The 15,044-nt window shown below is 42.2% G+C and overlaps 1 protein-coding gene across 1 annotated transcript in view; it reads right to left on the reverse strand.

Moving 5' to 3' along the window:
* The window catches only part of LOC126298062 (serine/arginine repetitive matrix protein 1-like), an 83,745-nt gene extending 69,256 nt beyond the window's left edge, over positions 1-14,489 (reverse strand). The window contains exon 1 of the mRNA XM_049989381.1: positions 14,432-14,489. Within this exon, the coding sequence (XP_049845338.1) occupies positions 14,432-14,489 (58 nt within the window). The remainder of the gene's footprint in view (positions 1-14,431) is intronic.
* Between the last annotated feature and the right edge of the window lie 555 nt (positions 14,490-15,044).

Raw genomic sequence — 15,044 nt, forward strand, 5'->3', positions numbered from 1 at the left:
CCACTCTCTGACTTACAGTGTGTGTGTCTCTCTCTCTCTTTCGTCGGTTATTCCATCGTTTTCTCATGGCCACCTCTTCCAGAAGATCTCGAATATTCTTTTAATGGAGAGATCGCCGTGACGCTTTTTTAGTTACAAGCCCCGTGTTTTGTTGATGCACCTTAAGTGTCTTTAATTTAGTGGTTTCCATTGCACTCGGCATTCTTATGTCGTTCATCATGGATGATTCGTGAAATAAGCTGTACATGGTTCTCCTCTCACTCTATCACTACATGCGTGCGCACCCTATATATGACATCAAAACATGAAATCAGTTTTATCTGTAATTAAAATACTGCACATCATTGTTATTATTGCCACATGGAAGATATAAGAGCATTACAAAATCGTTTACTAAGTAACATGTACACTAAAAATCCTGAACATAATGACCACCGACCTTTTGTAAATATAAATCCGTCCAGGCTACGGCAGCGTCACCTGGCGAGGAATGGCTGCTAGTCAGACACTCGAACAGCGCATGTTGTAACAACAAAAGTGCTGTCCGTGTGTAAAACGAGGAACGCACGCGATCTTTCTAAGTTTGACCGAGGGCAGATCGTGATGGACCAGAGGTTCGACAGGAGCGTTTGGGAAAGTGCACGACTTGTCGGATGTTCGAGGAGTGCTGGCTGAGTTCTTAAACGCGTGGGGAAACGAAATCCAGACGACGTGGGGGTGGGTGGCCATCCCTCATTACAGATGTCACACATCGTAGGTTGTGTAAGACTGGTAAAACAGGACCGGTGGTGAACTGTGGCGGAAGCAACATCAGACTTTAATGCTAATGCTGGGCAGAGTACAAGTGTGTGCACCAAACACTCTTAACGATAGGCCTCTGAAGCCGACGACCCATGCATGTGCCAATGTTGACATAGCGACATCTCCAGCTAAGACTGAAATAGGCACGTGGTCATCAGCACTGGACGTTGGCGCAGCGTCAGAGCGTTAAATGGTATGATGAATCTCGATACCTCCTTGACCATGCTGATGGGAGTGTGCGAATCCGTCGTCTTCTATGGGAACAGTTCCTTGACATTTGTAATGCGTTACGGTGACAAGCTGGCGGCCTCTCCATTATACAGACCCCGTAAACCCCTTCATGGTTATCATGTTTCCCAAAGGCAGTGGTATTTTCAACAAGATAATGCACCATGTTACAGGGCCAAGAGTGTGATGGAGTGGTTTGAGGAAAACAGTGTCGAGTTCCAGTTGATGTGCTGCCCTCCCAAATCGCCAGATCTGAACCCGATAGAACACATCTGGTATGTGGCAGAAGGTGGCATCAGAGCACATCACCGCCTTCCCGAAATTTACGGGAGTTCGGTGACTTGTGTGTTTAGATGTGGTGCCAACTCCCTTCAGCCACCTACGAAGGCCTCATTGCTTCCATGCCAGGACGAGTCGCCTGTATTATGCACACCAAAAGTGGACATACCGGCTTTTAGGTGGTCGTAATGTTCTGATTGATCAGTGTTGATATTAGAAGGACAGAGTACGCACAATTAGAAACTTTCGTAATAACTAATTATTTTTAAGGTGGCTATGCAGGACATGATTTTCCGTCTTAGGACACAGTTTGCATCGTAAAAGAAGGAACAACAGGATTTAAACTTTAAAACAGCTAGAGCCTGTGCAATACGCGTATGACAGAACACATATAGTGGAACGTTATGTCGACCGTTGGTAGCCCTTGTCTTTAAGCGGCCGGACGTTTACCTTCCTGCTCATTTTGATGACGGCGTCAAAACACTTCGGCCAACATCTCACTTTGGTCAACAGCTAAGTGTAGACATAAACTGCAACACCTGGCTCAGTCGAACATATCATCGTAAATGATATATAGGTACTAGCAGAAATTTAAATGTGCTCCTTCCTTTTTGCGACATAGATCTACAAAGATGAGTCACTTGTCTTTTCCTGTTTTACGCATCATTTCCATTTCCCCTTCACTGTCATCTGTGTTAAGTTTCTTCTTGTCAAAATGCAAACATAATGTAGTTTTGTTGCTACCGTAAGTACTTTCTGTTAACAGTATGTTAAGGGACTCTCCTGTCTGGCCAGTTTAGGTCTTTCCACAATCACGGTAGAATATTTTATAAAACCGAGGATTTGCGTATCTGCCTTCCAATTGTGGTACATAGTGACGCATTCGCACTTTAATTTTACGTTGTTCTAAACGCTATTTTAATTTGCTTTTCCATTTTGAAGTCACATATAGAGGACACAGGCATGTAACGGTGTGAGTGGAAGAAGATTCTATTTACAGCTAATGTCACCTATACACGTGCATAATCCTGACGTTTTAGTTCTTATGACAACTCATATTACGTACTATGGGTTACATATACCATCCACAGGTATGAACTATATTTTCTTGTACGTTTATTTTAAAGTATGATTTCTCAAATAGAAGAGATAAGATTTTTAAATTACCCGTTTGAAATTTTGTTTTTATGTTTTCCATTGTTCCTGGATGTGATCGAATTTATTCCAAACCAGATGTAAGAAAAAATTGTGATAGAGAGAGAAGAAATTATCCAACAGTCAGTCATGGTGCTCCATACATAAAATATTGCTTTTTATACGAAGTATTACGTTCTCTATACGGATTTTTCGTACTAAACCGAATCTCGTAGAAATTAATCCAGTCTTTGGACTGCGTACCATTCAGGTATGCGTAACTTCTGCTTATAAGCATATCAATAATTTATTTTTTAAATTTATACTTTGCTATTCACATTTTGTACATTTTTTATACAATTCGTCTAACAGCAGGTCAACGAATTCACTGAAAATTTTGGAGGAACGAGATTGGTTTCAAGTAAGCCCTGATGTCACCATCCCTCTCGTAATGATTTGCAGCCTTTCATCAAGTTTAATGTTGGTTGTTTTCTTTCGTTGGCCTTCCATGCTTAACTTTGACATTAATGTACATGTCGAGTCTGTTTCTGTCTTCGTGCACTCGATCACTTTTTTGGTTTTAGGGTTTCGAGAAAATTATTAATTTTTTTGTGACAGCCATAGTGGTACGATGGCGCCGTCTGTAGCAGCTCCAAAGGCTGACCAACATTTCGTCCTTTTCCAACCATCTGTCTGCAAAATGGTCGAAACTTGAGAAAATTTGGGGATATCTGATGTTTGCGAATGTATCTCGAGATAGCTATTGTTGACATATCCAGGTTGAAGGAACGCCAGAGCAGTAAACAGACACGCGAATTAGCAGCATTACTTCTTCAGTTTCCTTGTATACGCCAGTAAGTCCCAAATCTTGCATTTGCCACCAGAGAGATTTCTTCATGTGGGAATCGCAGCAATGAACTTATATCGATGGGAGAATCTGATTTGAAATCAACGATGACTTTTTAGGTTTTCATTTTCGTACATTACCGATAACATTGCAGAAAAGATCGGTGCATGTCTCATTTCTTTTGTTTAGTATGACGTTAAAGGCAGCCGCGTACATGTTTATTTCTTCCTGTTTCTACACTAAAAACTAAGACCCTATCTCGTAAGTTGCCGCCACTTGAAAAAAATACTGATACCGTTCTTCACAGTCGTTTCCACTTCTGGAAGATGAACTGCTTGACGTATTACTGGTCTTTCTATTTTCCGTGTAATTTGGCTCGGTGGTTGTACGACGACCTCTTCAGTGCTTTCTGTTCTCATATTTTATTAACAAAGCCCTATCTTAGACTGAGCAGGTTAACTAACTCTTTTGCCTATATTTTAGAAAATGATGTCTCGCCGTCTCGTGATCCCTTCTTCGCCTATTGCATAGTCTTTTGTACTGTACCTCTAAGAGAATGTCGTCGGCTGCGCCATATTCATGCTCCTTTCAACTAAGCACGTTACGGTCTTCGATCTTAAACATTCCTCGGCTGTATGTGGTTCTACTTTTTAACAGAGCCAAGTCATAGTCTCGTCTGCTTTGCTTCTCTTAATGATATACAAATAACCTTCGTAGTTTCTTACCGTGGATAGTTGTTGACACTTTCGCATTGAACCTCTAGGCACATAAACATACAAGACACTGTGACAGTTAGAGTAGTACTGACAGGTAGGCCTTGTCTCACAGGGAGCGTTTGCGAAGAACGAGGAGTCTCGGTGTGCAGGGAAGCTGTGCCCATGAGCAGGTAGCTTCCAGGAATACAGGGTGCAAATTTCACAAATTTGCGTTGGGGTGCAGATTTCACTGGGCTCAGTTTTCATATATCAGATTTTGACATCTACCCCAGCTATCTCATTATGAATGAAGCAAAAGTGCAATTAGACGAAAATAGAAATAAGAAAAACATTACATGTCCTAGAAATATCATGGCATTTGTCCGCGCTGATTTAATTAAAATTTACGTGGAATACAAGTCAAATGTTTTAATCATCGCGCATGCCTTCCACTCCTTACTGGCTGTTGGCTGATGTATTGTAATGTACCTAAAAACTAACGCGTTCAGTCCAGTCAACTTGCTTTCTTTCAGCCAGTTTTTTAGCTGTAAAAGTTTTAGCTGCAGAGCTCGTGGGTAATGGCTCGAATGACTCAAATGCCTGACTATTGCTTTACCAGAACCCTCTACTGAACGATTCAGCTAACTTCTTCAACTTAAGTATTTCCATAACCATTTAAGACATTGTGATTCCGTTCTGACCTCGATGAATTATATGAAAACCCTCGTTAAACGACATAGATTCTCATTTCATAGACATTTCCTTATCTTACGAGACTTATTTCATTATTTGGGAATGAGATCAAGAATTTGCTCCACATGACAGCAATACGTTTGATGTCAAAAAGAAGTAAATCTTAACTTTTAAATACTGTATTGTAATCCGTCCGAAACCATTTATTCCGTTTCTGCGAGTAAAACTTGTTCATTTTGTCTCCTTAATCTCCACGACAGTAACACAATAAAATATAAAGGTACGAAATTGTTTGTATGAGATCAGAATTACATATCTTAGAAGGTTGCGGAGTTATTTGAAGTTAACGCTTTAACTGACTCATTCTGTATTTTTATTGGTATACAGGATGACCAGAGACAGTCTGAAAAGCTTGTAAGGTTGTGGCAGAGTCGAATGTACTGAAAAATAATTGCTCAGAAAAAAATTAAGTACGCTGTGCCGTTTCCAAGTTAATCAGAATTTAAATTAGCCAATCAGGCCGTTGCGCGCTAATTCAAGCGGCCCGCAGGACACGATGTCCCAAAACGTTTACTTCGTTTGGTTTCCCAAAAAGTAACAACAGCTCCATACAAAAATAGGATGTGGAACGGTTACAAGGATCTAATCTCAGTCAAATATTGAGGAAACTCATGGGCTTTCATCTGTGTTACGAGAACAACTGATACCAATCGTATTTGGTGTGCTGCTTGAGTTTGTGCGTGCAACGGCTTCATTGGTTAACTTCAAAGTTAACTGACTCGGAAACGACGGTACTTATCGAATTTTTTTCTTAAAATTTGTTTCTCAGTAGAACCTACCGTACGACACCCTTACATACTTTCCAGACTCTCTGACTACCATATATAGAATACTGTAAAGTATACTGAGTGAAGTGATTAATTAATGTTTATAAATTATTTCAATTCCTGATGTTGTGAGGCGTATGGATTTTTGCAAGATAAACTAATTGTCTGTCAGATAACAGTGTTGACTGTTTGTGTAGTGCAGTATGCTTGTGTTGTTATGGTGGATTTTAAAGGAAACGAAAGGAATGGTGGTTCAAATAGCTCTGAGCACTATGGGGCTTAACTTCTGAGGTCATCAGTCCCCTACAACTAAGAACTACTTAAACTTTACTAACTTAAGGACATCACACACATCCATGCCCGAAGCAGGAATCGAACCTGCGACCGTAGCGGTCGTGCGGTTGCAGACTGTAGCGCCTAGAACCTCTCGGCCACCCCGGCTGGCAGAAAGGAAAGGAAAGGAAAGCAAAGGAAAGAAAAGGAAAGGAAAGGAAAGGAAAGGAAAGGAAAGGGAGAGTGAACCTCGATGTCCCCGGATATCCTACTCTTGTCATTTAGCACTTAGCTGTAAACCACGCGTAACGTCACCATCTGACAGACAGAACAACACTGGTGTAGGCGTAATTCCTGAAGGCTTTGACAAAACATTTGGAATGCAGCCCATAACACGGTGGCATAGACTGAGGAAAGAGCTTCACATAATGTGTGCACGCCTTGCCATCCAAATGATGGTGACGAAAAAAAAATCTTCGTTGCGCAGAACCATAAGCGAGTACCATCGCGGTCAGAGTCGACACCAGGAATGGGATACCGGTTTTGCAGTTTTCAATAATGCATATTTTTGGACATTTGTTTAGCATTGGATATAAATGGTCTGTTTTTAAATTTTTTACTGATAACCGAGTAAACAAGACTAACTATCAGTTACCCATACCAAGGATCTAAATTTTTTTGTTTTTAAATAAATCTTTGTGAGAAATGAATAATTTTTATTCGTAATTTTCATTGGTTTCAAATACTGCGCTTTATAAAAAATGGGAAAATTGATCACCGCTATGGTTATAACAATGAAGACGGAAACGAGCATCAAACACATGGCATAAGAATCGGTACAGCACTGATGAGAGAATAATGTCCCTGTTGCCCTGTGTCGTGGCTTAAGCTACCCGTGTACGTGCAGGATGCAAGACTTGCCGCCACCTGGGCTATATATGGCAGTTTCTCGCTGTGGTCACGGGGTATCCCTCGTACTGCAGAATGGCACCGGCCGTAGTCTGGAGGCATTTTCACGACGTGGCGTAGCAATGGGGCACAACGCTTCATTTGCTTTAAATATTAAAGATATGTCAGCCATTACTATGAAATAACAGGAGGACGGAAATATGGTAACAGTAATAACGTAAAAATTTAGCAATTCCGTCATACTATACATTAAGAATAGAAAGAAGCTCACCTGTTAGCTGTGTCTACATAGTATGTCTTTATCTACTTACACACCTTGGAAACGGGCAAATTAACACGAAAAATAGTTCTTGAACCATCATTTTCAACCTTCAGCACTGACTATTCTCAAACAGTAGTACGAACCCAGATTACACCAACTTTTGAGTAGAGTCTCAAAGAATTTGAAGCAATAGGGAGGACTATACTGGAGCTCTGTTAATTAATATTCAAGCATTTAATATTTTCATTCTACATTTCTTGAAATGTGAGTGGATCAAAATTTTTCAGTATTTGTTCGACTACTTGGTTTATTGCAGGAAATAATAAAAATAAAAAAAATAAAATATCTTATTTCAGAAACAGGTTATTTTCAGCGGTTTCAACAGTTACACCGGCATTTAACACTATCGCACAAATGCGATCATTTATGGGTATTCCCTTAGTAACATACGAAAGTACTTTGTTACGTAAAACGAAAGCAACTCCGGAAGTGCAACCTGGGGGTGAACTATTGCTGTTACATATAGTGTAATGAACAGCGATCTTCATTATCCCCTGAGGAATTCTCATTTCTTGGATCACTGATGTCACGATGCATACGTAGCTGCTGAGCACTTCTTTCACTTGTTTCAACCATCCTGTCCTGAGGGAAGTGGTGTTCCATATTCCCGTTCGAAAACGATTTTGCAGTCCCTTAGTGAAGTCTTTGTCAACAACAACATTATCCGTCTGGTATTTCATCTTGTTCCTTTTTTCTTAACATTATTTAAAGCTAGTAGGTTATCAGCTTCCTGTACACATATCTAACGAAATTACAATATTCAATATGCACTGGTGTTATGGTGTCTTTGTAATGAGAATGGGACACATTATAAAACTCTCAAAACATATAAAAAGGCACTTGGAAGAGAATGTTAATTCAAATTGAAAAGCATAAAAAAGGGACAATTAAAGAACGAAGTAGAACAGGACACAGTTAAGACACAGTGAAAGCATTTTGATTATATCGAGTGTGATAAGCACTAAGTATAATTTTGAATATAAAATAAAGACCTGTATGTGAGTGTGTTTGTGTGTGAGTGTGAATAACTATACGAAGAACCAAATAAGATTGTTTTAAGGATTTCATGGTCATCTGTCGGAAGGAAGGGAGAGAGAATTTAGGTCTGGTCCACTCTGAAGTTTCTTCGCCAACATAATGGTGTCGAAACGATTGCGAGAGATTGAGAACAGTCTTTCAAACCAAAAAAAAAAAAAAAAAAAAATGGTTCAAATGGCTCTGAGCAGTATGGGACTTAACATCTATGGTCATCAGGCCCCTAGAACTTAGAACTACTTAAACCTAACTGACCTAAGGACATCACACACATCCATGCCCGAGGCAGGATTCGAACCTGTGACTGTAGCGGTCACGCGGTTCCAGACTGTAGCGCCTAGAACCGCACGGCCACATCGGCCGGCTACTGTCTTTCAAAAGATCTGTTTAACCTACGAGGCTACTGAAGTTATCACCGTACTTCTACATCTACATCCATACTCAGCAAGCCACCTGACGGTGTGTGGCGGAGGCACAGTTTCATCAAGTCTTGATGTTTATTGAGGATGGATGTGTTTTGGAGATGGAAAAGGTTCGATGGCAGCTGATGAGGTTTCCCTAGTTTGTTTCGGCTATAACCACCACCAATAGTCAACACTATACGGAACTGTAGGGGAATATGCTGTAGAGGTGACTGTCAATAGTAATGCTACAGCGTTGAACTTGATAGTAATGCAAATGTTTCATTTTGTGTGCTACATAAACGTGGTGCTGTGCTGGTTAATTAATAATTACAACGTTCTGAGAATACTCTGAGTCTTCTCAGCATCATATCGCTTGGTTGAACGCGAACATCAATACAGCAGGAGTCGTAACCAGGGAATAGAAGTAACTATTCGGACAACTCCCCAAGTCACCGGTTTTAGCGTAGCCAGAAATTATATTTCTGGGGCTAGCATAAGAAAAGTAGTTTAGTTGTTACATGAGAGGATTCAGACGACGAAATATTGTCTTGTGTTGACATTTTCTGTACTGAATATGATTTCTTCTCTTGTCATTGTAGACTTCCGTCGGAATATTTGGAAGGAATTTGTCGGTTATTCATAGCCGTTGAAGGTTTTTCTTACTTTGCTATGAAACAAGTAATTTTCTTACGGCAATGTGTTTTTTCGAAGTACGATGAGAAATCCGTACATTACACACTACTCTAGTTTTTGCTGTGTTGCCTATAGTTAGGTGACAGTTACAGTTTTTCTTTGCATGCTTAACGCTGCATTACTGCACTAGTTTATGAGCACTTCTTTATTGCATATCCTATTACAGTTTCAATGAAAGACGATCCAAACTGCGCATTCCTTTCCTGGCAGATTTAATTTGAGGTCCATTTGAACATCTGTGTGTGAAAGTTCATTAGGAAATATTATCGATTTAAGTAGCCCAGCGAAAGAACATGTTAGCAGCCGCACCACTAAAGGGTCATAAAGTTAACTGACTCAAGTACCTTGGCACGTCTCTGTCTACTCGCCTAGTGTGCTGTCCGAAACATCTTCCTTGCATGGACTTCGCTACTGGCGTATAAAGTTTAGAATTTTTCTCATTTCTTTATCAACTTCTATTCCTCTGAATAAAGAAACAGAAGGTACATGTTGTGGAAGCTTGCGTCCTCTACATTCAACATCTCATCATGGCATGGTCTTCGATTTAGTGAGTGACGTATTGTGCACCTGCAACTTTATTTTCCGTCCACACATTAAGTACAAAACAGAAATTCCCGTGTGCGTGGACTACAGTATTATAAAACATCCCTGTGTTGCAGCAGCGTATGAATCCGCAAATGGACATAAAGCTACAGAAGTTGAAACTTGTGTTAGAATATTGTCCACCGGCAGTATATCCAGTGCCACCAGCATTATCTCCATTGAGTGAACAAGTCACAGCGATACTGTACGTAGTTTAAACTAAACTCCGACCGAACAGGACATGAAGGCCAAACTGTACTTACCGGCCGTCGTGTAATCCTTGGCCCACAGGTGTCACTGGATGCGGACATGAAGGGGCATGTGGTGTACACACCACTCTCCCGACTGTGTATCAGTTTATGTGACCAGAGCCAATACTTCCCAGTCAAGTGCCTCCTCAGTTTGGCCCACTAGGGTTGAGGGAACCCCGCTTGCAGCGCTCGGTATATCGGATGGTTTCCCATTCTAGTGCTAGGCCAGCTCGAGAGCGCTTAACTTCGGTGATTTGACGGGAACCGGTGTCACCACTGCGCCACGCCCTCTGGCCTGTACGTAACGTAAGGAACGTATGACGGAAGTAGGTTTTCTGTTTCATGCGTGTGGTATAATAGTTCAGTAGATCATGAGTACTTCTAATGGCGGGAGAAGGGTTTGTGGAGCTCTGTTGTTGTTGCTATTGCATCAGGTTGCACTCATGTTATGTTACTAAGTCCTTTTCGAAGCCTCTTTCCAGTGCCACAGGAAAAGTATTGTTTCCCGTAAAAAATAAGGCGATTACTTCAGAAACTATAAACATAGGTTTGTTAGGAACTTGGCCACATTTTCTAGTCATTGATCCGACGCTTGGACCTCAGTATATTTACTCGTTGTTGTATACCTGTTTTACCCGCTTCATCTTGTACCTATAGAACTAAATGCCAAGAGTGTATCGATTATCAGGGTAGTGGAGGTATTCTGCCGCAGAGAATGTTAATACGAGGGTCGATCAATAAGTAATGCCCCACAATTTTTTCCTCAGGACATATTTTTTGTCAAGAGTCAGAGTTTAGTGACAAATGCATCAACATGTCTTGTCCAAGCCCTATTCCCTCTACGTAGTCTCCATCAAGTTCTATGGCTGTCCGCCAACGTTGAGGATAAGCATGTATTCCCTGTTGGTAAAAGCTCTTGTCATCTAGCGTAGCCATGTTTTGACTGCGTGACTGATACTCTCGTCATCTTCAAAATGTGTTCCCCGTAGAGAATCTTGAAGCGGACCAAAGAGATGAAAATCCGAGGGTGCCGGGTCTGGACTGTAGGCTGGATGAGGCATTCGTGGAACATATCGTTAGCACCTCTGAATATCCGAGAGTCTCCATCATTGCATACACACTTCCAATGCTCACCGACAACTGTAAAGCAAATTGTAGAGTTGTGATGCGCCGGTCGGCACGCATAACGGCCTCCGCACGATTCAGCACGTCTGGAGCAGTGGCTGTGACAGGGCGTCCCGAGCGCAGCTGATCGTGGAGCTCTGTTTGTGCATTTCCTGAGGCTGTAACTTTATGTACCCATCGCCCAGCTGTGCTCCTATCAACTGCAGCATCGCCATACACTGCACGCAAACGTTTATGGATATTCATTACCGTTTCTTTTCCTGCACACAAGAATTTAATGAGAGCACGCTGCTTGTAACGTGAGTCGTAGGTAGACGCAATTTTGACTCTGTACTACGGCTCTGCCATCTGCCAGAACGGTTTGAAACTTCACAGGCACACAGAACAAACATCAGATGTGGTGCACCAACAAGGACGTGGGTCTATGTATATTAATGGCTTTTGAAAAAAAATGAGGGCAATACGTACTGAACGACCCACTTATTTAATGACTTGCGACAACCGATACCGTCACAGGTGAACGACACCCATAAACTGATGCCGATTATCAGCAGGCTTGCATTCCCAACAGTATCCAACAGCCAAATTTTACGTTCAGCATCAAAATGCGCCCGTCACAAAAGACACCCATGTCGACGGGGCGTTAAACTCTAATCATCCTTCTTTTTCTCAAAATGCGTTGTCGATTGCTCGCAAGTTGTAGTTGAATTGTTGGACGAAAATTTTACTGACAGACAGGAGCATATGTGGCCCGATGACTCAGTCTCAATCTTATCCTAACGAAAGGTAAAATGTTAAATCATGAATATATTGACAAAATCTGATTCTCTAGCATGTCCGTGCCTGTGAGAAACCATGGTTAGAACTTCATCCACATGCGAACTTGTTTCCACTACAGAGAAAAGCAATTTCTGTAGGTGCTGTGAATACATAATGACTACTGAATGTGTCTAACTGCTGAGCTCTTCAGGTGAAGATCACAACATAACCAGAGGAGGCGCATGTGCGGCTCATCGTTACATTTCGAAAGTTTGGATATTTCGATTCGTTGACTTGCAGGAAATGGGAACACTATACCGGAAGATCAAACAGGAAGTTGGTTGTGTTGCAATGATTGCAGCTGTCAACATTGTCTAGCAAAAGGAATCGGCCGCGGTCTCTCCAAAAGGAGGTTACCATGAGATGATCGTAGGAATTTTTGAACAGCTAAAACAACAGACAGAAGACACCTGCTAAAGTTTGTGCATAGGTTAGAAGTACAATGTCGCCACGAACTGTCGGAAGCAGGTTAACAGAAGCTGGGTTCATGTTTCAGGTTGTTTTGTTTCGTTCAAAGCTAACGCCATACCGTAGACAACACACACCGATGAACCAAAATATTATGACCACCTGTTTAATAGCTTGTTTGTCCATCTTTTGGCACCAAGTGCATCACTGATTCTGCGTATCAGGGATACGACAGTTCGTTAGTAGGTTTGTGGTGGTATGTGGCAGTAGATGCCTACGCACAGGTCACGTAATTCGATTAAGTAACTTGCTCCTGATTCGCGTACTCGGTGATGGCGCGCGGTACAGCCACGGATGGGCTACGTAGGATTTACATCAAGCAGATTTCGTCGCCAAGACATCAGCCTGAGTTCACTATAACTCTCCTTAATCCACTGTAACGTGGTTCTGGAATGACATCGCCGTCGCGGAAGATATCAATCATGAAGGGATGCAGGTGGTTCGCAGTTGCAGCTTGTCTTCGATTACTACCCCAGGTCCAATGAAAGGTCAGGAGAATGTCTCCCACGGCATAATACTACTCCTACCATCCTGTGTCCGTGGCGTGCTGCATATTTCGAGCCGCCGTACACTTCGATGATGTAGACGATCATCGACCTTGAGTAGCAAAAACGTTATTCACCTGAAGAGCCGGGACGTTGCCATTGATCGACTTCGAATCCCGATGGTCGCGTGCCCACTGCAATAGCAGCTGACGTTGTCATTGGGTCAACATGTAAACACGAAGGGGTGGTCTGCTGCTGAGCCCCATGTTTGACAATGTACGACGTACAGTGTGATCCGAAACACTTGGGCGTGCACCAGCATAATGCTCTTCGACTAGAGATGCCATAGATCACCATGTGTCCTTTTTCACAGAGCAGACAAGCTTTCGAACCCCAAATTCTGTGGGGAGTCTCCCACGTCCAACTATTTGGTGCCTAGTTGTAGTTTCACAGTCGTCTACCTCATTCTGTAGATGCTGAGCACGGAAGCACTTGAGCATTCAACCAGATTCACTGTTTTAGAGACACTCGTTCACAGGCTCTGCGCAATAATAATCTGCCCTTAGTCAAACTCGCTTATCTCAGTGGGTTTCCCCATTTGCAGCTTATATCTTCACTAGGCCGATCCCCCGTCCTTGTCAGCTGCACTTACATACTTTCGTTACCGCGTCCATCAGGCGGCATCCAACGTCACAGTGGAAAGTGGTCATAATGTTTCGACTCATCATTATATATTTGCATGGTGTAAAGCCAGAAGCAATTGAAACATGGTGTGGCATTCTGTGCTGCTCAGCAATGAGTCTAGCTTCTCTCTGGCAGTCATGTAGTTGCCAAGTGGTCTCTGGACGCCCTAGTGAAATGTCAGAGGGAGCAGAGACTCATGAGGCCCATACCTCTCCATCTCCTAGAATCATGAAGGGGAGAACTATTCGATATGACAATGAAATCGATTTGGTAATGGTAGAAGGGAGGCTGAGTGCTCGCCAGTATGTATCAAGAGTGGTAAAATCTATTGTCAAACTCTTCATGCCCAGGTTACCAAACGGCGTATTCCGTTTGGTAGTTCTATGCCCCTGACTGCAGTTCACACCACAATTAAATGGTTGATACTACGGAAGTTGACTGGCTTGTCGGCTCCCCTGATTTATCAGTCAGAAAAAATGTTTAGAATATGACAGGGAGACAAATACACCCACAAAAGTCTTCTGCCAGAAATCTTCATGAAATGACAAGACATGCGCTTCGAGCATGCAATGAAATTCCTTCAGAATTGTGTTCTGTCCCAAATGGATCATACGTCACACTGAGGTTGATCAGAGACGTAAGTTTCGAATTGAAAGAAAGGTTACACATATTCCCGTCATGTGAAGATCTCCTCCACAAAATTTGGTAAATGTGGGACTTGGTATCATCGTTTAACACTTCCCATACCTGCCAGTGTACTAAGCACTTCTGGGATACCATAAAGCGAGAAACGGTATGCGCATACCTTGGAAGCATCTCAGACCAATCTGCGTATTTATGGGTGACGGTAAATCGGTCAAGGATCAAGACGACAAACCTCTTGTCTGAACTTCTCCTCCCAGCCTCTCACGTTTCCGATGTTTCTTCGAAGCCATTACGTAACGCGGCGTCACTGTCATCAGAGCGATAGGCAGAATATAAATAAGCTTAGGTAGGTGACTCTTGTTTCAGAACTAATGAAGTTATAGTATGCAGGGGGTCATTGATTACCGTTTCAAAACGCTTTATAAAGGGAACCACTGACGTGAGATTTGAACAACACATTATTGACGTAGGGGAAACATCATGAAACAGGATAAGTTAAGGATAATTTGATCAATAGATGTCGCTGCAAGCATCAGAATATGCATAGCAACGGCTGTTCCTCAGTTTGCGTTCGATATGCACTACATGAAGGATCGCGAGCTGCTAGTAAAGCTGTTTTACAAGAACGGCGACTGTGCGCCAGTAGCCAGGCGGAAGTTCCGGACACTCAAGGATATAAAAGGCTGCGATGGTAAGATGTCTGTGAAAATGATCAAAAATTTAAAAAATACAAGTTCTTTTTAAGTGCAGTGTGGAGGATGGAGGAAAGCAGTTGATCCGACGTCTGTCGAAGATGTGACCAGAGCACTGCAGGAGCGGTCGAGAGGTGGTGTGTGAACTTGAAG

Source organism: Schistocerca gregaria, chromosome X, assembly GCF_023897955.1.
Source record: "Schistocerca gregaria isolate iqSchGreg1 chromosome X, iqSchGreg1.2, whole genome shotgun sequence".
NCBI classification, from domain to species: domain Eukaryota; kingdom Metazoa; phylum Arthropoda; class Insecta; order Orthoptera; family Acrididae; genus Schistocerca; species Schistocerca gregaria.